The sequence below is a fragment of the Podarcis tiliguerta genome (assembly GCF_965153285.1).
Source record: "Podarcis tiliguerta genome assembly, chromosome: 3".
Classification (NCBI taxonomy): domain Eukaryota; kingdom Metazoa; phylum Chordata; class Lepidosauria; order Squamata; family Lacertidae; genus Podarcis; species Podarcis tiliguerta.
In genome coordinates this window covers 43,193,323-43,218,868 of record NC_139536.1, presented here as the reverse complement: position 1 = coordinate 43,218,868, position 25,546 = coordinate 43,193,323, and the positions used below count along the sequence as shown (strand labels likewise).

General features: G+C 41.9%; 2 protein-coding genes across 6 annotated transcripts in view; both read right to left on the bottom strand.

Moving 5' to 3' along the window:
• Positions 1-25,546, bottom strand: part of RGS7 (regulator of G protein signaling 7) — a 143,832-nt gene that overhangs the window by 7,595 nt on the left and 110,691 nt on the right. For all 5 annotated transcript variants that reach the window (XM_083432227.1, XM_083432229.1, XM_083432230.1 and 2 more), the window contains exons 5-15: positions 22,791-22,897; positions 20,638-20,689; positions 14,221-14,285; positions 12,183-12,259; positions 11,999-12,080; positions 7,696-7,770; positions 6,299-6,397; positions 5,535-5,596; positions 5,228-5,338; positions 4,050-4,175; positions 3,531-3,717 (exon numbers count right to left, since the gene is read on the bottom strand). In XM_083432227.1, coding sequence (XP_083288353.1) covers positions 3,531-3,717; positions 4,050-4,175; positions 5,228-5,338; positions 5,535-5,596; positions 6,299-6,397; positions 7,696-7,770; positions 11,999-12,080; positions 12,183-12,259; positions 14,221-14,285; positions 20,638-20,689; positions 22,791-22,897 — 1,043 coding nt within the window. The remainder of the gene's footprint in view (positions 1-3,530; positions 3,718-4,049; positions 4,176-5,227; positions 5,339-5,534; positions 5,597-6,298; positions 6,398-7,695; positions 7,771-11,998; positions 12,081-12,182; positions 12,260-14,220; positions 14,286-20,637; positions 20,690-22,790; positions 22,898-25,546) is intronic.
• GREM2 (gremlin 2, DAN family BMP antagonist) overlaps positions 1-25,546 on the bottom strand; it is a 116,768-nt gene that overhangs the window by 68,575 nt on the left and 22,647 nt on the right. The gene's annotated exons all lie outside the window — the stretch shown is intronic.

Here is a 25,546-nt window from a genome sequence, read left to right as displayed (position 1 = left end):
AAAAGCATTCCCAGTCGAATGGGAATGGTCTCATCCGGCCAGCATGGACAGAAGTGTTGTTCCAGCAAAAGACATAGGAAATATTTACTGTACGGAGTTTGATTGGCAGCTCACCCAACTTGCTCATACTGTGGCTGTTGCATTGCAGGAAACAAGTACTTGCTGTCCAAGAGCTTCAGGAGGGCATAGGATTGAGTTGGTGCTTGGTGGCTGATTTCCTTAACATTGACTGACTGCCTAAGGAAAATATATTGTGCTGCCTTATTGTTGTGTCTGGGGCTATCGCTATGAGCTTCCTCTCAAGCAATGCTAGAGGAGGACAGATGGGATTGGACAAAGGAATGTCAAAAGCTCAGAATGGGTGGTTGAAATTTATTCAATGGGAGCTGATGGTTGGTAGCAAGGCTTTTTTTTCAGCCAGAACTCTCTGAAACTCAGTTCCAATCCCGCTCAGGTGAGCATGGTTGCCATTAAAAGAGAACGAGGAAGGTGTTCATTGGGAGAGATCTAGATACTTTTCTGTTTGTAGATTAGGACAGACTCACAAAGGGCAATGGTGGAGAATGGGGCACTAACATGTAATTGACATGTTGTGTTTATAATAATGTGGGTGTCCTTCTATAGGCTATAAACAACAGTGATCCCAATTCAGTACTCCTCTTGTTTGCTAAGTAGGAACATTGCTATTCTGGAACAGCTATGGGATAACTCTAAACATAATCCATTGCTCTGACTTCCACATGTGGAAATGTGCCTGGAGTTCCAGCACACACAGATAAGAAAGGGTTATCACGTAGTGGATTTCCAGATGTGGAGGATGACTGAGTTGCTCAGTCCATCTCAAGCATCTTTGTATCTAGATCTCCAGATCCTTAGAATGCCATTGTCAATAGCAATGGGGAAAAAATTATATGATCAAAGGCCAAGTTGTTCTGCTCAGAAAAGGATCTATGTAAATAGGTATTCTGAACTTTTGGGCATGCACCCCTCCCCCCCCCCAAAAGTGCACCATTAGTGTGCATGATAGAAATAAAAATTAGAGGAATAAGGATAAGGCCTTGAAGGACAGGAGGGTTTTGAAGCGAGACCATCCATGTTTAAGGATGAAGTTTCAAATGTAGTGAATACCAACAGGGAATGGGCAGATTATTGCCAGAAAACAAGACACCCTTGGAAAGCTGAGGGTAGCGGCATTGGAGGATTGGGGATATAACAAAGGGCAAGAGACAGGGTGGAACAAGGCAACAGAGAACTTAAAGCTAAGGGCAGAGAGTCTGTGAGAGGTGAAATTGTATCTAAAAAAGGGATCACTTATATTTAGGCAACTCTTATCTCTAGTGAGTTGATTGCTACACTTTTTCATTTCTAACTAAGTAGAACTACCACAGCCAGTGAACTGAATTTACTTTTTAATAAGCAAAACTGTTCATCTCAGTGCCATCAACTATCTTAACTATATGGCCTGTAAGCAAATATAGAACAATCCCCTTCACCAAAAACACCTTTACAATCCCCTGCCTACTTGCCACCCAGAATAAGGCCAATTAAGAATGCTTCTGTGGAAAACATGACTACAGACAGCCATCTAGTGGCATAAAAATAGTATTTGCTATGTAGATTAGAGTTCTGAAATGCATCATAGCATTCTACGTACGAAAACTGGAATTACTTCCAACCAAGAAAATATTTCTGTCTGTAAATTGTGATGAAATTAAGCAAGCGTAGTAACCACCCTTATTTTTAAAAAACAACCACCATGTCTCAGATTCATTTCAAAGTATGAGACTCTGCTAGTTTAGCATGTAGTACTATGCATATGGGGACGCGGGTGGCACTGTGGGTTAAACCACAGAGCCTAGGACTTGCCGATCAGAAGGTTGGTGGTTCGAATCCCCGCGACGGGGTGAGCTCCTGTCCCTGCTCTTACCAACGTAGCAGTTCTCAAGCACGTCAAAGTGCAAGTAGATAAATAGGTACCTCTCCAACAGGAAGGTAAATGGTGTTTCCGTGTGCTGCTTTGGTTCGCCAGAAGTGGCTTAGTCATACTGGCCACATGACCCGGAAGCTGTACTCCGGCTCCCTCGGCCTGTAAAGTGAGATGAGTGTCGCAACGCCAGAGTCGGTCATGACTGGACCTAATGGTCAGGGGTCCCTTTACCTTTACCTTTACTATGCATATGGAGTCACCTGAACTCCTTTCCAACTACACTGGAGAAGCTCGTGAGCAGACAGCTGCATAGCATTCAAAATGTGAGCAAAGGTGTAAACCTTACTGCAAGTCTTGTTAAATCCATTTGTCTTCCAGTTCCTCTGAACTCAATAGGATTTAGTCCTGTGTGTGTGTGTGTGTGTGTGTGTGTGTGTGATGTATGTGCGTGTATATATATAGGATTGCACCATTAATCTTCTCCTAACTCTGGTTGTTAGGCAATCGTTGACTCTGTTAAAAAATGCTGACATGTTTTATTTATTTACAGAACAATCCACAAGGGGGAGTAAGGGGAACCCAAAGCAAATGAACTGCCAGATATAGAGCCCTGCTTGACACAGGACAGACAGGAGGGGGAAATTGCGTATTTCCCTCTTCCCTGCCCCTTTACAGTCTTTGGGGTTGCTTTTTAATGCTATTTCCCTCCCAAGTTTTCCAGTGGGACAGAAAACAGAGGTACTTTATCCAGGACTGACATATCCCATGCCACACAAACATCATTTTACGGTTTATGTAGGGGGAATAGAAGACTTTGGATCCTTCCCAAAGCCTTCCCCTGACCTACTGCCAGCAGGTCTACTGTTGTCTCTCCAACATCAATAAGGCAAGGGTTGCAGACATTTCTGGAGCAGCTGAGAGGGGGTATGAGGTCAGATCTCTGCCTCCAAGGTCAGACCTCTCTTTCTTTGCTCTTGGAGGATGAGATATGATTGCAGACTCAACCAGTGAAGTATATTGTTTTGTCTGTCCCGAATCTTGTAACACTGAACTTCATTGGATGTCCACGAGTTCAAATGTTATGAGGGAGGGGAACTTTCCTCTATCCACTTTTGCCACATCATGTATAATTTTATACACCTGTATCATGTCCCCACTTACTTGCCTTTTCTCTAACCAAACGACAGCTTTCTGTTTTGTTGGTGGTGGCAATTGTGGCCTGGCACACTAGATCTTGGCCGGTCTAGTAGGCATGGGTTTGGAGGTGGACCTGAGGGGTCTCCACTCAGGTCCATCTCCATAGCGTTAATTCCAGTTGCACTGGGAAACCACACAGAGCTTTTAAACAGAGACCTGTTTATGCTTGACTGAATTGTGCCCATTTTTAAAATCAGCAAGTGAATGAATAATTAAAACAGACCTCATGGACCTTAAATGGTGTAGATTAGGTATATGGCATATTATGTGAATACTGAACATTCTGCCAATGGTACATTTAGAAAAGTAGAAATGGACTGAAGAACTGCCCATAGGTTTCCACAGCTATACATCTCCCTAGCCAGCAGTTTCTTTGGATATATCTATATGAATGGATCCTGCTAACCTGAGCATCGCCAAATGTATGCCGCCCTGGTTCTTTTACATTCTGTGTGGTTTTGTCATAACTTTTTGAATCTACGTTAATGGCACTCGGTGCTCCGGGGGCAAGAAATTCTTGCCAGATTTCCTGCACTCTGGCAGGGACTTCTCTCATCGGTCTCTTCTTCAAATCTTCTACAGCTAACCAGAACCTGTACAAGAAAATGTGGAACCATTAGTTGTGAAACTACATTTCAAATCCTGCTAACTAAATCTTCTAAACATGGATGCAAAGCTTCTATTCTCCCCCCCACCCTTTTTTTTCCAATTTAGTGTCTTAAATGTCATTTGAACATGGGGGGGAAATACCTTATGAACAAGGATGACTAATAGGATGATTTGACTGCAATTTCTGGCAAAATAATCTGGCCAGATTCTCAGGAAGGTTGAATTAGTCCTGACAGAAAGATTAGTTTCTAAGTTCTATGCTTATAATGGAACAAATCAAGAAAGGGAGAATTAATGGATGCAAAAACCTTCTTACCTTAAATTCTCTGAGCTGAATTCAGACTCCAGGAATTTGAGGAACTGCTCTCTCCCCACAGGATCTTTCAGGGCTTCATCCATGCTAAATCCCCATCGCTTTACTCTTTGCTGGTTTGGCTCTTTACTGAAAAGGGGGGAAGGTTTTTCAGAGGCAAAAGGCTTCAGTTATTCTTTTTAATGGTTTCGTCAGTTTTCTATTATCCAAGATAGCATTTTACAGCAAATTGTGAGAGATTAGTCATGGGACTGCTACAAACATTTCTCCCCCTTCATCCCCCCATCATTTCCATCTAGAAAAGCAGGGACACACCCTCAGAAATGAGTGTTTGTTGCTGGGTTTATGTTGGGGAAAGGTGATGCATGCCATGTGAAGTAGCCCTAAAGGGTAACTAGCCTTGAAGCTAATTTAATGATGTGTAAAAAGCAGTAAACACACCCCAAGACTGCAACTGTAGAGCAGGCTGGTGACTAATGATCTTTTTCTGAAGATAAAAATAGTGATGGTTCATGAAGAAGGGCGGTTCATGAAGCAGAATCAGCTTGGCTTCTTGACTTAGACAAGTGCTCAAGTGTGCTGCTTTTAGTTCCACTGTTTCTGTGCTTCGTTACCAGTACAGTGGTACCTCGGGTTAAGTACTTAATTTGTTCCGGAGGTCCGTTCTTAACCTGAAACTGTTCTTAACCTGAAGCACCACTTTAGCTAATGGGACCCCCTGCTGCTGCCATGCTGCCGGAGCACGATTTCTGTTCTCATCCTGAAGCAAAGTTCTTAACCCGAGGTACTATTTCTGGGTTAGCGGAGTCTGTAACCTGATGCATATGTAACCCGAGGTACCACTGTACATTTGTATGGATGGAGATTGTTCCATGGAAGCTGCAATATTTTTAGAATCTGCCCATGACTCCTCCCCCAGGCCATCTTTTCCCATTTCTTGCTTCAAAGACTTCCTTTTTGCGTTATGTGACTGCCCTATGTTTAGCAAGCACTGATGTCCAAACCCTAACCCTTGATTTCTCCTTCATCAGGGGTAGGGGAAGCTGAATATGGATTCATCTTGAAAACTATTCTTTCCCCATCTCTGTTAGGGAACTGACCTTTTTTTTTTAAGCAAGCCTAGCTGCAGAAGAACAGTTTACCTGAAAATAAGGCCTAGGTCCAGATCACATACAACATACCTTGCTTCTGCTTCCCAGAAAGAAGTATCATCCGACAACCAAGGATTAGATGGGTCGGGTGGTGTCAGAAATGGGTCGTATTCCACATACTGCTCAGTATAAGACAATAAACTAGAAAAACAAAAACAACCTGACATTTTCACAACAGAATTGTTACTATTACTGCTAATACCTTGTTTGCATAGGGCAACTTACTCTCTGTTATTTTGTTTTATTTTTTAGAAAATTATAACGCCTCCCAGCACTCTCATGTCAATACAACCTAGTACCTGCTAAAGAACTTGGTAGAATTGAAGGTAATACATACCTTTCTGCAACTTTTGACATTTTTAACCGGTGTCTATCTAGCTGTATTTGCCAATACTTTATCTACAAAATGCAAAAACAGAAGACCAAGGTAAGAGGATAATTGCTCAGTTGTCTTTGTCAGATGCGAGTAAATAGAATTTCATTTGGACTCTAAGATAAATTTGGAATCTGCATATGCTCTGGGCCCTTGTGTGTAGCATTGACCACCGCTGCCCATCAGGACTCTCCTTGCAACTGAGCATGCAAAGATGCCTTGCTTCCAGTTTATGAATGTTCAAGCTTAAGTTTGCACACACAAGGATTCACGGCTTCTATAAATTCCACAGATTCTTATGTAAGTGATAGGCAGCAGATTCCTATAAACAATTGATAATGTTCTTTGCAAATAATAATGATTGTTATGTATTTTAGGGAAACACCCTTTTAATACTAAGCAGGAAAATACATTGGGGTTTGATGTGGTACAATGTCATTCTCAGTGACTTACTTTCCTCTTGCTCCCATACGTGTCCCCTTCCAATGACCCCCTTCATTGCAGGCCCCTGTCCTGCATGCACAAATCTATGCTCATGTACACAGTTCTGTTCACCTATGCAATTCTGTGCACCGAGCACCAACTTCATTGCCCTCCGGATCTGGTCTCCTTAGCTCTGATTCATGTCAGAACTGAATCCCCATATACTGTACTGTGATGGAAAGCAATATGTGGTCCACCTCTGGTGAATTTAAAGAGACCTCGTTTAAAATAAGGGCGCAGCAAACCTCTTGTTGCAATTCCTCTTCTGTGGGTGGTTTAGTTTCTGGCGCTGGTGTGTGTGTAGGGCTGTGACTTCGAATGTCATTCTGTAATCCGTAAACAGACTATATGTAAACACAGAAAGAGAGAAATTGGTATGTTGGTGCTGCTTTGGTAGGCATAGCTGTACTAAGTATGTACAAATGTATATGAAACATTTAGTACATTCATTTTACAAGGACCCATTTCAATATTTGACATTGCCACGCCACGCATGAACTTGTAACATGGTAGGATAATGAACTTATGCAGATGACCCATCAACTCTGAGTTCTTTCACGATGATAAAGCTGAGTTCTTTCACGATGATATAGCTTGATCTTCTGTATTATTCTGCCGAGTGCTAAGGGGGACTTTATCACATACAATAGGAAGCTGCCTTATAACAAGTTAGACCATTGGTCTCTCCAGCTCATAACTGTCTACACTGTGACTCTCCAGAGTTTCAGAAAGTCTTTCCCAGTCCTTCCTGGAGATGTCAGGAACAGAGCCAGGATCTCTCCTTTCTTTTGTTTTGCAAATAACTTTTAAAATTAATTTTGCATGTACAACATATAATATATTTTACACACATTACATTGACAAAGAAAATAAATAATAAGATTATTAAAAATAGATAAACTAATGGATACCAATGGAGAGCATATTTATACGGTAGAAAATGTATAATTTTAAACAGTAGGTTGAAGACAATGGTACACAGCAGAGAAAAAGAGGAAGGAGAGGAGAGAGGAAGGTGCGACATAATGAATGAATCAATCAAATTCATTTAAATATTGGATGCAGATTTAAATTGTATGAATCATCATTAACATATTTAATAACCTATACCGAATTGCAAAAATTGTTTGTTTTGCTTTTTCCTCTGGCCACTCTAATAAGGCAATCTCCCACACTTTCTTATAACAGGATATACCACTGCAGAATAAACATTACCCTATCCTTGGTCAGCAGCACAGAGAGTTGTCACAGGTCAAATAACATGCTCAAAACCACACCACTACAGCTGCTCTTAGTGAGAGTAGGACAGTATATGTTTACCACTTTGAACATCTGGGGCAAGTATTTGCTCTATATTACAGTTAAAGGGGTTCAGTTGGCTAAACTATTATCTGCACCTAGCAGATATTTATTACATCTCACGTGGATGGGCAAAACCATACTTTTCATGCCATAACAGAAATCCAGGGGAAAGAATCATGCCATAAGAATCCTTGCTATTTTGTTAAAATAAGAGTTTAGAGTTACTTTCATTTTGGAAATAGCTTCTTGGCACTATATATGCCCAGAAATATTAAAATGAGTTTTTTTCATTATAAGGAAAGGAAAAAATGGTAAATGGTAACCAGAGACTAGGACATACCTTTCTTGTTTTGTGAGGATTTTTCATTCTAGAAGACTTTTTAATATCCACTTCAGTAGTATTTACACATCCAGGCTAAAAAAACAAAACAAAATCAATATGTAAATGTGATGGCTTCATATATAGCTAATTAATTTGGATTTGCGTTAAGGAAGGTTGGCTTCATTCATCAGCTCACTGCCCCAGTCCAAATTAACCACTGCTGTCGCTCGGGCTGACTAGATTCTAGAAATCTGATATATCATTTTTTTTGAAAGAATTACTTACACTGTAGGACAATAAGTTAAGATTTATTAGCTAAGCACTATAATCAAATTGTGAAAACACACACACACCAGCCAATCATTCTTGGCTCAACCTCTAACCATGAATAAGAATAAGAATAATAAATCCTTCTAGTTGCAATTGCTGATCTTTCACAGGAAAATCTCCCATACTAATTGAGATACATTGTGGGACAATTAAATAGCCTGGGCACTTTCTTATTTTAAGCTAGTGCCTCCTTTACCATAATAAAAGGTAAAGGTAAAGGTACCCCTGCCCGTACGGGCCAGTCTTGACAGACTCTAGGGTTGTGCGCCCATCTCACTCAAAGAGGCCGGGGGCCAGCGCTGTCCGAAGACACTTCCGGGTCACGTGGCCAGCGTGACATCGCTGCTCTGGCGAGCCAGAGCCGCACACGGAAACGCCGTTTACCTTCCCGCTAGTAAGCGGTCCCTATTTATCTACTTGCACCCGGGAGTGCTTTCGAACTGCTAGGTTGGCAGGCGCTGGGACCGAACAACGGGAGCGCACCCCGTCACGGGGATTCGAACCGCCGACCTTTCGATCGGCAAGCCCTAGGCGCTGAGGCTTTAACCCACAGCGCCACCCGCGTCCCTCCTTTACCATAATAGTTAAGTGTTAAGGGGCAATTAAAACCAGCTGGTCTTCCTTCTGCATTTCTTCTTTAAGCACACCATGCTAGTTTTGTTAATAATGGGCCTTGGTATATATCACTAGGGACAAGGGTGGCACTGTGGGTAAAACCTCAGCGCCTACGGCTTGCCGATCGTACGGTCGGCGGTTCGAATCCCCACAGCGGGGTGAGCTCCCGTCGTTCGGTCCCAGCTCCTGCCCACCTAGCAGTTCGAAAGCACCATCAAGTGCAAGTAGATAAATAGGTACCGCTTTATAGCGGGAAGCTATTTCTAAAATGAAAGTAACTCTAAACGGCGTTTCTGTGTGCTGCGCTGGTGCTGGCTCACCAGAGCAGCTTCGTCACGCTGGCCACGTCACCTGGAATTGTCTCCGGACAGCGCTGGCCCCCGGCCTCTTAAGTGAGATGGGCACACAACCCTAGAGTCGGACACGACTGGCCCGTACGGGCAGGGGTACCTTTACCTTTATATATCACTGCCTTCCCTGATCTTTTCCTGCCTGACTACCCAAGGTTCTTCAATCTATTGCAGCCTTCACCAACCTGGTGCTCTCCAGCTGTTTAGGCGTACTACTCCCTTCAAACCCAGCTGGTGCAGATGGGAACTGTAGTCTAAAGACATCAGGTTGGCCAAAGGCTAATACAGAGAGACAATGATTTAATCTGGAACCCTTTATATGTAAAGGATGTGTTTCACCGCTGAGCTATCAAAGATGAAGATCCTCTCACCTCAGATGTAACATGCAATGCAGCCATATCTACAGATGATTCAAGCAATATTCTTTCAAGACTGTGGGTTTGGGAGTCAGGACCATACAGATCATCCACACTTTTTAGCTCTGTCAGACTTTAAATGTGGTGGGAGAGCAGGGACATTCATGCTTTTTCACCATCCAGATGGAGGGACTGCTTAGCTAGATTAGGAAGTGTCCTCAAAGGAACTTTGGACACTCTCTGTCTTCCAAGAACTTCAGAAGACAGTCCTCCCGCCGCCCACCCCCACACTTCTTCTTGGTAACATTGGCCTTTTTTGGTAAAACTTGCATGGGAAGTTAAATAGAGCGAACTTGATCAATGTGAGAAAGCTGACATGAAATGACATGAAAGCAGCCTGTTCTGCTTTGAAGTCATCCCTTCTTTCTTAAAAGCATTTGAACCCCCAATATAACATAATCCAATAATTCTTCCATCATCAGAACAAAATGGTCAATTAATGGTTGACCCATGTCTATTTGACTTTGTCAATCTCCTTCAACAAATTGTTTGTTTGTTATTATACCGTCCACAGGTCTCAGGGCAGTTCACAAGATAAAATCACAATAAAAAATACCTAATAAAAACAAGAACAAGGACAACCCAATAATTTTGTTTCTTGAAGCAGTGTTTGTTTGTTTGTTTGTTTGTTTGTTTGACTTATAGCCCACCTTTCCTTTGTTGTTGAAACCAACAACATATAACTGACATATAACTGACATTTACCCAGGATATGCAGAAATCAAGATACCTGACATTCTGTGATTCACTCTGTTTGCCATCACAGAAAGCAGCCATGTTAAAAGAGTGTAGTGTTTTGGAAAATAAGGGTTAATGCATGGTTTTAGCTATTTAACTGCACTGTAAATTACTTTTATGGGGACAAACTTTATTGGGATTAGCACATCTTCCTGGACTGCTGCCATCTCACTCATTCTAATTGGGCTTGCCAGTCTTGCAAGATGAATACAAATTGTGGGAAACAGATGCTGTGGATAAACTAAGTTGACTTGATGTTTCATTACTGCTAATAAAATTAAAAACCTGTTAGAATTGAAAAATGTCATAAAATGGCCTGTAAAATCTCTAAACCTATATTAACTTCTATTTCATGTTCACCCAGTCAAAGGCATACCTCAAACAAGGCATACCTTCTGGAGCCTTCTTTTTGATTTTTATATCAAATTTCTATTCACTAGCATGAATGTACCCTTTATATATGTTCTAGAAACAAGCTAAATTTGTACTGCTGTTCTTAAAATGGATTTGAGACATTTTTGGAGATAATGTGCTAAAACGTGCGTTCGGCATGCTAGCTCAGATGATTCCTGAAGATCATGTGCTTGTTCGCAGGGACATTATACAGCAGTGTGGTTTTAAATCCTTCTGATCTACCCTTTCATGGATTTTCTTTACTGCGTGACCTGTGTAAAACAAAAAGCAGACCTTGGCTGGGGCCTGGTTGCTGTATGTGAGCAAAGGGGGCATCTCAGGAGCACAGCTTCCACTTACACAAGGTTTTGAACTTGCCAAAATGGGCACAGGCAAACTGTCTGACCCTTAAACCATGAATCTCCACACCTTATTGTTGATGCGCATCTTATTCCTGATGCAAATTCTCATGAAATGATTCCAGTTCTTGCCATGTCCAGCATCATTAAAGATCAAGGCCTTTATACCTTTCCTCCATGCCATACAGATTTGATTTTCCTGCATGCACTTAAAAGCATGGGGCTCATTATTGTTCACTAAGATAGCACCTTCAAGCACTCCCAATGCATCACAATTGTTTTATTTATCCTGTGAGGCAGGTTAGAGATAACAAACCAGTGTCACTTTGGGCTCTGTTCACTGCTCTGTTCTGCTCAGAAAACACTGCTCAGAAAACACTGCTCTGTTCTGATGCTCTCATAAACTCCACTCACCATCTGTGGCAGCTTCCTGCTTCATGTACTTCTCTTTATGCACCCCAAACAAATTCTTCTCATCAAAATATTCAATGACATGGAGATTTTTATAAAACGAAACGTTACAAAAACTTAAATGTTCACAAGCATAGTCATTTAACTTTATATCCATGAAGATATAAAGTCCCTCTGTAAATGCCCATTGTTCCTTGGTAAAGGGCAGTGTGAAAATATTCTAAATTTGAGTTAGGAACAGGGATGTGAAAAACAGCCCAGGCAATTTCCACAAATATTGTTTTCCTCAGCTAAATCATATATCCACAAAAGTGAAAATGTAATTTTTATACTGGAAACTGATAGATTCCTGGCTGCTTTAGATGCTATAATTTTTTTTGCTGACCCCAGTTGTGAGGAAATTTAAAGAGTAAAACAGGACGCTGTGATTCATGACCTAACAAACCATCTATAATCTCATGGACATATTTTTACACTCAGAAGTTCTTACCAGCTGGAAAGTGAGACCTCGCAGCTCACCAATAACATGCCATGTTTGTGCATAAGAATGAGTATGTGAGAGTAGATCAAGCAGCTCGCTAAGCAAAAGGTATAATGTCTGAAGTAGCAAAGTCAGCAAAAAACAAATAAACAAGGAAGAAATAATATTCCTCCAAATCCTAGACAGATGCTGATTCTCCACCTTACAAGGATCCATTTGTTTACATACCACTGGCCGGTGTACATCCCAAAATGCTCTCTCTTGGCTATCGAGGATTTTCCTCTCTATCTTGTCCCTTTTCTTGTCCACTCTGTTGATGGTGAGGTAGATATGTAACACAAAGAATGTAAATTGAAATACCTCTTAAGATGGTGGGTGACAAATCCAGCAACAAAACGTCAGTGGAACTCACTTTGCTTGTGCTTCTGCTTGCATAAAAATAAACTCCCATTTCCGTGCAAATGCTCGCTGTAACCTGGCCAAGCTCTCCTGAAAACATACCACATATTAGCAAGTTCCTCGGGTAGCCTTTTAAAGACTTTCTATAGGATTTTCAGGCGGACTGTTCCACAGGGCAGCCGGCTCTAGCTGAGACATTGTCACTCATCCACTCTGTGAGTTCCTGCCGTGTTGTGTGCAAACTACTGTGGATATACTGGCGGTGATAGGTGTGTGCGATTCTTTTTAGATGCCTCTTGTAATGACTGTAGGAGAAAGATCCTGGGGAGAGATCTTTGGGGAGCATGAAATGTTCCTAAGATAAATTTATCTGAGCAGTTTTCGTCCTTGTTTACACATCCGAAATATCCTAATTCCCCTCTGATTTTACAGGATTTCCTGTTAATGGGGTAAGATGCAATATCAAGGGCCTTTGACTCTTATGTTCTCCATTCCGCTGGCATTGCTTTGCAGGCCAGAGCTTTCACTTCCACAGAACTGGATGGGAAAGCTCTCAATGTACACTGCAGCCTCCATGCTGACAATGGATAGCTGGGTCACAAGACAAGTTTCTAGGTGGCTTTTCCCCATAGGTCAGCCCTACATCTAAAAGTTGTGACATAAATAAATGTTGAAATTCATATGCTGATCTATTTCCAAGAAAGACTCAGCACTTCTGTCCTGTTTCAGAAGTAAATTGTAGATAAATGAGCCTTACATGTTTAGATGAAGGCATAACTGCTGGGGGAACTTGTAAAATTAAAAGTGTAGTGCAGAAGGTGAGCCTGAGATGTTCAGGATACAGCTGTAGCTACAAGCAGGCTCTTCTCCTGGAGCTGAAAGTAGAATTGGGCCTGTACACGTTAGCAGCAATCCTACACACAATTACTGAAAAGTAAGCGCTACTTAACATGGTGGCGCTTACTTCTGAGTAAAACATGCATAGGATTGTGCTGCAAGCCTCCTATGAGCTTTCATATTGGGGCTAATGAAAAGGAATCTGTCTGTGAAATGGTATTAAAAATCTAGCCTGAAGTGTAGTTGCTCTCACAGGAGAATACGGTGGAACCTCGGTTTTCAAATGTCTCAGCTGCCGAACATTTCAGAAGCTGAACACCGAAAACCCTGAAGTGAATGCTTCAATTTTTAAACAATTTTCGGAACTCGAACAGCTTCCCAGGTGCATTTCTCTTTTTCCCCCATTGAAATTGCTGACAGCCCTTTGATTATCAGTTTTCAAATGTTTTGGAAGTCAAACGGTCTTCCGAAATGGATTACATTCAAAAACCGAGGTTCCACTGTACTAAGAAAGGGTCCTTTTAGTATTTTGCTTTGCATAATAGTAATAATAAAAAAAAAATACTGTCTGTAGTGAGGATACTTTTAAAAAAATAATTATATGATGAATATAATTTTATAAAAATATGAGCAGTGAATATTTACATAGAAAAAAACACACAATTATGTATTGTTTCAAGTAAGGTGCATTTTTCACCCCCAGCTCATATACAGGTTGGCATTAAGCCAATGTGTACATCAGCTTTCCAACCTGTGTACCTACAAACCAATTCACCCTCCACTTTAAACAATACTTTAAGTGAACCTAATTCTGTCTTGTGATGCAGCTTTTTGATTCAGGATCAACACAGACCAGCCTGGGGATCTACTGCATGTACAACTGAAAGCCTTGTATGTTGCTGAACTTGCAGCCGCTAAGAGACCTAGACCATAACAACTCTGTGGAAGCTCAAATTAAACCATCTCTGTTTTTGTCACACTCCTATCTCTAATGTAATGCTGCAGATTTTGCAGTTCTCTGCAAGATTTTCAAAACACTAAAGTACCACTGAAGTACCTGTATGTGGGTTACAGTTCCTGAACCTGTATTTTGTAGGAGCGGGTAAAAAAATCAATAACAATAACAGTGCTGTGTTGTCTTGTTCCCTGCACACACTACCAAGATTCAGAGTCTCATTTATCTGACAGTTCCAGGAAAGGCCCCAGGTACTTACTGCTTCATAGTCTGCTAGCTCAAGCCGTGCTTTGTTTTGCATTGTTCGCTTGCAGAGGTAAACCGCTGGAACACAAAAAATAATCAATCATTTCTTGCTATCTAAAACCCCAGACATCAAGATCTAAAGGCTTAATATGCTTTCCATTCAACCAGAGGTTCCTGAGCATTGTGTCTCCATCCTATGTTTCATTTCAAAGGTTAGGGTTTATCCAAACAGGGCTATTTTTCACTAAGGACTCAACTATACAGCTGCAAATAAAATGTTTTAAGTGTGTTTGAAGTGCAGTATACAATGTGACACTAGATGTTGATGGTGAGCCTTATGTATCCAATGTATTTTTAAAAACGCTTTTTCAGAACGGTTTTTATATGTGTGTAGATTCCACCTAAGATATAGTGGATGTCAAAAGTCATGATTCAGTGATTTCTACGGCTGTGCATGATTATGATGAGAGTAAATGACTGAGAAGTTTTTAGAATTTTAATTATTTTTATTGACTTTGCTTTCTGCCATTTAATCAAGAGAAAATGCCCCTCTCCTGAACAATGGAAACTATGGCCTGGATTGGCACTGTGGAGTTATTAATTATGTTGGAGCACCATATCTGAAAGGGAGAGAGAAAAGCTAACACATTTACCACACCTTAGCCACCTTCATTGTAAGTGAAAGAAATAATGAATTCCTTGTGATAGCATAATAAATGCAAGTACTTGAAACGAACTAATCTTCAGCCCGCATCCCTTCATAGCACATCCTTTTGGTGTCACAAATTCCTCCAAACGGTTAAGGGCCTCTAAATGAATAAGAGAGTCCATCTGTTTTACAGTTCTCCGTTTGGGATATACACCAGTGAACGTAAAAGTGCCAAGTGACCTTCAGGCAGGGTCAAAGCATTCAAAATATATTGGTCCATGTGCTATCCAGACCACAGCCCCTTTCAGTAGTTAAATGGGCATGTGAAGCAGGGAGCGAGATCGTGGATGCCTAACCTCTAAGCAGCTGCATATGTAGGGCCTCTTCTCAGATCTTACAATGAACATGGCACAAATCTTTCCCTGCTGTATGCCGCCTTGAGTGGGGTTTTAACTGTGGAGAGATTTCACAAGAGGAGCAAAAGACTCCTGCTTGGCTGTCGGAGCAGTCCAGCCAAGGAAGGTGCCGTTTGGCACAGAGGATTGCCAAAAGGCACTTGTGGGTAGAAGAAACAAGGTATCCTTTTGAGGACGTTCTGTGCAGGCTGATCCCAGCCTTGTGGTCCTCCTGCTGATCTCCTCCAAATGGGCACCAAGATGTCCCCCTTGAGTCTGTTAGGAGCATCTCATGCCCTTGCAAGATGAACAGAATCTGGGACAGAAAAAGGGGGGAAGGGTTCACCCCAAATCACCCTCCTTGCCTCTTTTCTGCACACAAATTTGCCTTCCGTTGCTCTGCGTTCAGCTTCCTGGGCTTTGGGAAGGAAACACGAGACTCTTACAGTCCTCCTGCCTACTTCCCTAAGCCAGAAAGCAGTTGGGGAAGGAGGCAGGAGGGCTCTCAGACCCTGCCGCAGTAGCACGCGTCCCTCCTGAAGCTGGGCAGAAGCTTCCTAGGCTTTGGGAAGGAGGCACAAGGCTCTGATTTGTGGGGGTGAAGGTGCTGGTACTGTGTACCGGCATGTACCACCAGCAAAAGCACTGATTTAAGTACCAGGGAAAATAATAATATCAGCGTGGTAATGTTTGCCTTCTCATTTCCTTTCAGCACACACTACCTGCAGTGATGAAGGCCATATACCTCAGTATACCAGTTGTTGGGAATCACAAAGCAGCCCAGAGCAGCTGGGGCAACTCAGTCAGATGGGCGGCATACAAATATTGTTATTGTTATTGTTATTAGGCATTCATATCCATGCCCTGTTTGTGGGTTTCCTGTAGGCATTTGTGAGAACAGGCTACTGGACTGGATGAGTCTTTGGCCTGGCCATTCAGGGCTCTTCTTGTTTTCTCATGCCACTGCAGTCCTCTGATACAGCCCCGTTGTGTTTATAGGTTTTCAAAATCAAAATGTTATCCAGATCGCAAGCAGAATCCGCTTCCTTTGATTCTGGTGGAAGCAGAATGGTAGGTCCCTTATTCTCAAAACCTCATTCAAAACGCTCAAGGGGGTTCCGTGCTCACTGGAATAAAAATAAATGGATTCTCCTTAAGTGCCAGATGATGTTTTAATTTTGAAAAGCAGCCAGCACATATGGGCTGCATCAAAGGACTGCGCCCACAGTGTGTGTGTGTGTGTGTGTGTGTGTGTTCAGTGGAAAGAGAAAGCCAATACAAATGTCATCATTTTCTTTGCGATAATAATTTATTTGGGAATTTAAATAAGTAATGCATGGCCCCAAGGTGTGGTGCGCAGGTATACATTTTTTTCTACACTGAGGAATGGATGGATGCAGGAGTGAGGGCAATACCTGAACATAAACAAGTGGAGGCACATTTGGCTCCCCCTGATCTGCCCCCTTTTTGCACAAGTAGACTGGGTTAGCTCATTTAACGGACAAGCAGGATTCACCTATTTCCCTCCATGCATGGTAGATTGCTTTGAAGGTGCTCTCTCACACAGCAGCTGTTCTGTGTATTCTAGATTCCTCCTGTATGGGTAATGTACATGCTACATTGGGGCACCCCATTAAAATGATCACACAGGGTTATGTTGCAGTGGATTATAAATTTCTCTGTTAAGGGGAATCCCTCCACATGACCATATGCAAGGGAGATTCTTGGTCCTTCCTTTCCTAGCAGCAGATTACAAATTTGCTCCAATATAACAGTCCCCTTTCAGGTTTTTATTTGGAAATGTTTAAGGTTCCTCATGCCTCCTCTGTCAGCAGCTTAATTGTACCTCACTGGAAATCCCATATGTTTTTGTTTTTCTTTTTGGTCAGGAGAGACCAGATAATTATGAGGTTTCAAACTAGAAACAAGCAAGTGGACTAATTATACTTTGCATACTTTTATTTAGTAGGAAACCCACAGATTTCCATATATTTAGCTCTGTTGCAACAACTGACTCAGCTAAACTGCACTTAAACAGCACCGACTTTTGAAGTTTTAAGTAGCTGTTAAGTTTTACAGTTTGTATTTTTAAAACTTTGCGCTGTTTGTATTTTTGTTCTGCTTTTGCCAAGTAAAGCAGCCTAAAAATATTTCTATTATTATTATTATTATTATTATTATTAAGTAAATGGGAAATAATTTACTAACTTTTTTGTCTATCTGACAAGCGTTTAAAATGTCATTTATTTAATATAATATATTTATATTTCATGTTATTAAAACAAAACACCAAGGAAGCTTCAAATGTACATTGTATGGTCAGAAGATATCTCCTCCTGGTTACAGCTATCTGTGTTTATGCCCAAGCCAGCAGGCAAACACTACACCTCTCACTTTGAAAACCAAGTCTTCATGCAAATGTGCACACAGCATTGATATTCAATACCACTGTTTCACATTCTCAATGTTCTAAAATGGCTACTGACCAGAAAATCACTAGCCAGAAGAAAACCAAAACCAAACTCTAGCTGCTTGGAGGCGGGGGCGGGGGACGGGGCTTAATAACAAGCCTGATGCATCTTGGGATAAACTTCTTTGGGGGAATGTTTTAAATAGCACTTCTCACCAAGCATATAAACCACGATAGCAAAAGTGTTACTACAGCAGTTTGAATACTTGGTGAGAATTGTTCCTTACATTTTAAGTAGGATTATTCTGAAATATTCCAGAGGATTATTCTGAAACATGTGCTTGGGGGGGGGGTGAATTCTGGAAAGGCAAGGAAATTCTATCCTAGTGTTATGAATTCCTCTCTAAATACATGGCCTATTCTTTCCCACACACCACAAATAACCAGACTGCATCATTCTATAGCACATTCAAACTTAAAACTATGCAAGAATTTCAAAGATTTATTATGACCTAAGTCTTTGTGAACTACAATCCACTTCAGTTATCAAATAAAGGGACTGTGGTAGTTCATGAAAGCTCACACATGAATTGGTCTTTAAGGTCATGAGACTCTCTATTGAAAGAGACCAACTACTCCTCTGGGAATTTAGCAGGTGAAGTTTTTCCTGACATAGAGATAAAGTGATGGAGTGAGGGAGTCAATTGCTATTATTAAAAGCACAGGAACAAGACCTATAATAATCTGGTACCCTCATGAAGGCAAACAGGGGCAGATATAGAACGAGTGTATGTTTTGAGTATGCACATTGGTGAATGTTGTTAGGAGACGCCCTCTTCACCTCACAGAGCTGCCATTCTCTTAAGTCCCCGAGAAGAGGGATTGATTGTTAAACCACTCTGGGAATTGCAGCTCTGTGAGGTAAACAGAGGTCTCCTAACAAGACTCAGCACTCTTAACAAACTACAGGTCCCAGGATTATTTCAGAAAAGCCATGATTGGTATGATACTGCTTTAAATAGTGCAGATGGGGCCTCAAGGTGGACTGCATCTGATGCAGAAGCTATGAGATAATCTGCCTTCTGAAAAGGTGATCTGGCACAAAAGTGCTAATACAACTTTAGCTTTACGGCAGGGATAGATAACATGTGGGCCTCTAGATATTGCTAAGCTACACCTTCCACCATTCCTCACTGTTGACTATGCTGACACAGCTGATGAGACTTTGAGTTCAACAACTTATTGAGGGCCATAGGTTTTCTATTCCTGCTTTGCAATGAAAAACTATTTGTTTAGCTGAGCTTCAGTCCCAGGACTTTGCATTTCACAACTGAGCTGTGCAAACCTGAGATAGGCACGGAATAATTTCAATAATCCTTAAATTTAAGCTCCCAGGTCATAGGCAAGCACAAACTTCTAACGTCCAAAAATAATGTTGACAACCTGGTGAACATATCATTTTTAAGTGCGCCAAAGCCAAACTTCTTTATTTAAAACGTTGATTCCCTGTTTCCATCTACATTTCAAATTTCCACTCAGTCACTATGCACACACTTTGTCAATTCTGCAGTATTAATTTTAAGACTATAACCAAAACCACTTGCTCCTTTCATGCCATGTATATAGTCCAGAAAATTATAAGTGAAGCAGGAAAGAACAATGGGGCAACAATCCAACACAATAATAGATTGGGCACAGTACAACGCAATAAATGTCCATAGCCAGGGTTGTTGTTTTTTGACAGTGCCTATTTACATTTATATATTCATTTTGTGGAATGAATAAGGTGCTTCATTTTGAAATGTGTTGAATGTGTTTCAAATTTAATGTTAAGTTTAATTTTTAAGCCCTGCATGCATAATACATGGCATAAATTTTCAAAAGGAAAGTAACCTTATGTCAAAGAGAAATGTAATGGACCACTTAACTTCTCAAACTCTTGCTGTCTTTCACAAGAATACTACAAGAGGTCACCTAATGCTTTGTTTAGGGGGCAGAGATTGAAATAAAAGTACATCTAAGTAACATTTTACACCAGGCATAGGCAAACTTCGGCCCTCCAGAAGTTTGGGACTACAATTCCCATCATCCCTAGCTAACAGGACCAGTGGTCAGGGATGATGGGAATTGTAGTCCCAAACATCTGGAGGGCCGGAGTTTGCCTATGCCTGTTTGACACCTAATGTATGTTAGAAAGATATTAGCAAATGTGGCCATGGGATGGTGGTCATGCACAGATTCACATCTCTGTGACCTAGTCTGAATTAGTTCTCAGCTTTGGGCATTCTTAAGTTGAACGCTGGCTGTTGTTTCAACCAAACACAAATGTCAAATTCACTAACAGTGAACAGTGTCAGCTTTGGGCTTCTGAGGACCCTTGGCCAAGATGCTTTGAGTGGGTCCACCTCCTCCTTCCTGTTGCCACCACTGTCAGTTCACTACGCAATCTCAGTCTGGGACAAAACTGTACAACCATCCAAAGGGAGAGCAGAAGGCAGATGGAAAATGCAGTTTCATCTCCTCCTCTCTCTTGTTGCTGCTTGTGTGCTCAGGATAGCTGAACAGTGACCAGGCAGTAACAGCAAGACAGAGGAGGAGCAAAAGCACCAGGCTGATCTAGGGATTAGCCGTAGGACCCTTTCTGGGGAGTGGGGCTTGGGTGGTGCCCAACAATGTCTACATCTGGTGCCAACCCTGCCTTTGAATTAATTTCTGAGTCAGCACATTTACAAAGTGGCAAAAATAATGCTATTTTTGTATTCCCATGTTGTGTGCAGATTTGACCTCTGCCTTAGTAAACTTTGTAAACCAAAGCCAATCTTGAGCTCAGCATTAGCAGTTCTTGACCTGGGTTTGGAAAGGAAAGCCAGGAGTGGTTTAGTGAAAAAGACGGATTAAATGCAAAAGACGATTATGAGACTTTCATCCATACAATGCAAGACTCCGGAGTGAAAGAGAAGAGAGATCCACACTGACCATAATCTGTGTTTTCCGGCTCCCAACAATTGGATGGCCAAAAATAGGGTGTCTGCAAAATAAAACAAAAATGGAAGAATGTAGGAATTTATGTCTGACAAAATATAAACATGCATACTACATTTCCTTTGACTTCTAAAATTAACTGTCTGGGGAGTGGCTAACAGTATCAACTGAACATATTTAAATGTCATACAGCAAAGAAAAATTGATACTCCAAATATTGTTGTTATAACTTTGTGCATAGAATCAAGTGTTTCTTATAAAGTTGGGCAATTATCTATATTTTCTGAAAACACTCACCACTTCTTATTTGCAGGAGAAACCAATGCAAGTATGGTGCCAATTTACAGTATAACCTGACTTTCTGGAAGTAGCATAGACCATCTTCTCTATAGGCTGCTGCAGTTTTCCTGTATGCAATGGATTGCTTGAGAGCATCTTTGCAGTGACTAGCTAGGAACCAGCGTGTACCTCTGCCTTGTGCCACTCAGAATCTCTTGTATTTTGTAACTTAGATAGAAGTTATAAACCTGCCTTCATTTTGCTATTTAACTGCAGCTTGAGACCTTGATTACATAAGTAAATAATACTTTTACTTCTTCACAAAGCAATGCATGTGTGGTTAATATTTTTAGTGAGGGGGCGGAAGGGGTCATACTAGGAAAATCCAGTCTGCCTTAAAGCATCCTGGATCATTGTTTCTAGAAGGTGATTCAGTCTTGCCTTAGCTTTCAAGTTTAAAGCTGCAAAGGATGGTACTCTGCTGATCTCACTCATATGAGCAAGGAAGGATAATAGCTAAATAATATATCTTCTCCTATTGCCTAAATCCATTCCTAATCAGATTCTAATCCATATCTGGAGATGTGGAGCACTGAACCAAGGACTGACTACATGCAGAGCAAATACTTTATGTCAGGGAACTGCCATCAGTGCCGGAGGGAGAGAGCAAGCTCCAGAGGGATTCCAGAGAGCATCCCGGGATTGGGAGAGGCAGCCCATCGTCTGGGGAAGAGCATCAGTGTAGCACCAGTGGAGAAGGGGGGCAGATGGGGGGATCGACAAGGCGGTCCCATGACTCCTTGCCGGGGACCAGCGGGGAGAGTAAGGGTCCTCCGCTGCCTACGCCCTCCTTGCGCAGAAGGTTTTCGCGCAGAGAGAGTAGGAGGAGACTAGGCGTCAAAGAGCATCCTTGCTGGAAGAAGTTTAAGAAACGCCCACTGACGGATTCTGCCAGCGATTGAGACAGCCACGGGTGAGTGGCTGTCTGGACAGAAAAGGTTCACTCAGGCAACCCAGCCAGGTGTCGGCACCGGCTTACGCAGGAGCAACCCCTAGAACCACTACACTTTATCACTGAGCTATTGCCCTTCTCCTAAGAATCCAATAAATATCCCTCCTCTTCCTTTGGCCACCTTCTTAAACTACTCCAGTTAATGCTTTTCTAACAAAGCTCCGTACATAACACTGCCAGAAACTGGATGTGGATCTGTCTGTGCACTATTCCTTTGGGATGTGTTTGCAGATGGCTACTTCTATAGCCAGGCTGATCACCGAAGAATTGATGCTTTTGAATTATGGTGCTGGAGGAGACTCTTGAGAGTTCCATGGACTGCAAGAAGATCAAACCTCTCCATTCTTAAGGAAATCAGCCCTGAGTGCTCACTGGAAGGACAGATCGTGAAGCTGAGACTCCAATACTTTGGCCACCTCATGAGAAGAGAAGACTCCCTGGAAAAGACCCTGATGTTGGGAAAGATGGAGGGCACAAGGAGAAGGGGACGACAGAGGACGAGATGGTTGGACAGTGTTCTCGAAGCTACCAGCATGAGTTTGACCAAACTGTGGGAGGCAGTGGAAGACAGAAGTGCCTGGCGTGCTCTGGTCCATGGGGTCACGAAGAGTCGGACACGACTAAACGACTAAACAACAACAACAACACTTCTATAGCCACTAGCTGTATCAGGGCACCTCTCCCCCACTCTCTGCACAAACGCATGTGTTTTATGTATGTGGCTGGGGGAGAGATGCCCTTTCAGTAGCTGCTGCTGATACTGGACCACATCATGAACAGAAGTCTGCTGTATTGACAATGAAGAAATCCCTTGCTATTACATATCAAGTCAATGAAATAAAGCAGGAATACTTACTTGGAACCGGTAAAAGGTGCCATCATCTTTCAGCGTTAAAACATGGTCTGAGATAGGAAAGAAATAACCATGGGCTGCCATTAATGTTCCCAGATGAAGAGCTTCCACTGTGCCAGAGGGAAACAAAAGCAATTAACACGGTTTTTTTAAATAAAAAAACAACAACTTCATGGTGAAGTGTTTGGACATTTATTCTTCTGAGAGAATTTTCACCAGCTGGTGACAATTTAGACTGGGAAAATATATATAAATCAGAAAGAGGAAGAAAAGATGAAATTATGCACTCTTCTTTCTCAACATCGGACCTCATGAAGACAGCATACATCCAATTATCAGAAAACAAATGGGTAAGGCCAGTGCTTTTTTCTTTAAAAAATGTTTAGGGGTACTCTCATTTTCCTTCTCATATTGAAATACTGCCCCTTCATGAGGCCAAACTTAGATTCACAAAATGTTTAGGGGTATGTGTACCCCTGCGTCCCCCCAGAAAAAAAGCAACGAGAAAGGCTACCACTTTCTTAGGAGTTAAGAATAAGAAAAGTTGGTAGAAAATGTTCCAACCGCTGATTTTCCTGTATCAAAGACATGAATATCCTTAAGCTGCTAATGCAATGGCTGCTTACAGCCACTACCAAAATATAGATGATGATAGATAGATAGATAGATAGATAGATAGATAGATAGATAGATGATAGATAGATATTCACACTAAGATGTTCATCCATACACAAGCAAAGCAATCCAACATATGGCCCAGTGATCTTGAAATCTCAGCAGGATTTGCATCTGTGTAACTTAGTTGACTATCACCTAAACTCTCTGCAGCTCATTCCATCCCCTTGTGAATCTTGTTATGGACACCCTACCATTGATCAGTCATTTATTTAAAGTATTTATTAGTTACTTTTCTATGCATGCACCCTAAACAATGTACATAAACTACAAAGGAGTGCACACAACCAGTTACTATACCAATATACCACAGGCATCCCACTTGTTTCTGCAGAATAGCATACACACCACTGATACAGGAAGGGGAACTAATATAAGGCTGGAAGGTCATTTTTAAATATAATTTCCTACTAACAAATTACATAAGGAACACCTGGAACTGGAGATAGGACAGACTCTTTTCATATTGAAATTCAGATAATAAATACTTGAATAGCAATCTACAATTGCCATTCCAGAATGATATTCTGAGCATAATGGAACATATTCTAAATAATGATTTTTAGAAATATAAATATAGCTTCCACTTCCAAAATACAAATATAGCATTTGCTTCATAGTTACTATAGCTGCTGAAAGCTACATGTCAGAAATTTCCTTTGATCTGCATTTCATGAATAGAAGCTTTCAATTTGCCAGGGACAAACTGGAGCAGATGTTTCATTAATGTGTACTTCCAACAACCCAAGTAAGTGAGATTATTGGGCATTTATTTACCTTTACTGCACAAAGATGGTAGTGGTTCCCATTACTGAGACATAATTCAGTTTGTTTTTATCATAGGACAATGAAACATTTTCCCCTTGGCTTCTCAAGCTCTACTTTTTCTGCATAAATTTGCTTGCTTAGCATTTATGGAAGATTGAAATTTATAAGGAGGTTGTTGTACGAGTCGGGAAAGATGGTTTTGAGATATGGCAGTTGGCCTGAGGAGGTGTTGTTTACTTGCTGGTTGAAAAAGCATTTGTCGGCATCGATCCAGTTCTGTATACATCTTCTGCTCAGTCATGTTTAGGCTCAAAGTTTCGTTCACAGAGAAAAGAAAAAAACCCATCACATTACATGAGCTGCATGATCTCCTGCAATGATTTTGCAAAGTTTTTTGCAGATAAAGTCGCTCAGATTCGGGAAGAGGTCGATGCCACCGTGGGAGCAGGGCCGGGGCGGGAGAGTGCTAGAGTCCTGTCTAGTCAAATTGCGTGGGATCAATTCCAATCTGTTACCTCCGAGGATGTGGACAGGCTGCTTGGACGAGTGAAACCAACCACCTGTCTCCTTGATCCTTGCCTATCCTGGCTTATAAAAGCTAGCTGGGAAGGGCTGGGCGATGGGCTTCGTGGGGTGGTGAATGCTTCCCTCCGTGAGGGAGTCTTCCCAGACCCGCTGAAAGAGGCGGTTATTAAACCGCTTCTTAAAAAAACATCTTTAGATGCGGCCACGATGGCCAACTATCGCCCAGTCTCAAATCTTCCATTCTTGGGCAAGGTGATTGAGCGAGTGGTGGCTGAACAACTCCAGGCACGCCTGGAAGAAGCGGACCATTTGGATCCCTTCCAGTCGGGATTCAGGCCTCATCACGGGACTGAAACTGCCTTGGTCGCACTGGTTGATGATCTCCGGCGGGCTAGGGACAAAGGTGAGAGCTGTTTCCTAGTTCTGCTGGATCTCTCAGCGGCGTTTGATACCATCGACCATAACATCCTTCTGGACCGTCTTGAGGGGCTGGGAGCTGGGGGTACTGTCATACAGTGGTTCCGCTCCTTCCTCCTGGGCCGTGTTCAGAAAGTTGTGGTGGGGGATGAGTGTTCAGACCCCTGGGCTCTCACTTGTGGGGTGCCTCAGGGTTCTGTCCTCTCCCCCATGCTTTTTAACATCTATATGCAGCCGCTGGGAGAGATCATCAGGAGGTTTGGGCTGGGTGTTCATCAGTATGCGGATGATACCCAGCTCTACCTCTCTTTCAAATCAGAACCAGTGAAGGCGGTGACGGTCCTGTGTGAGTGTCTGGAGGCGGTTGGAGGATG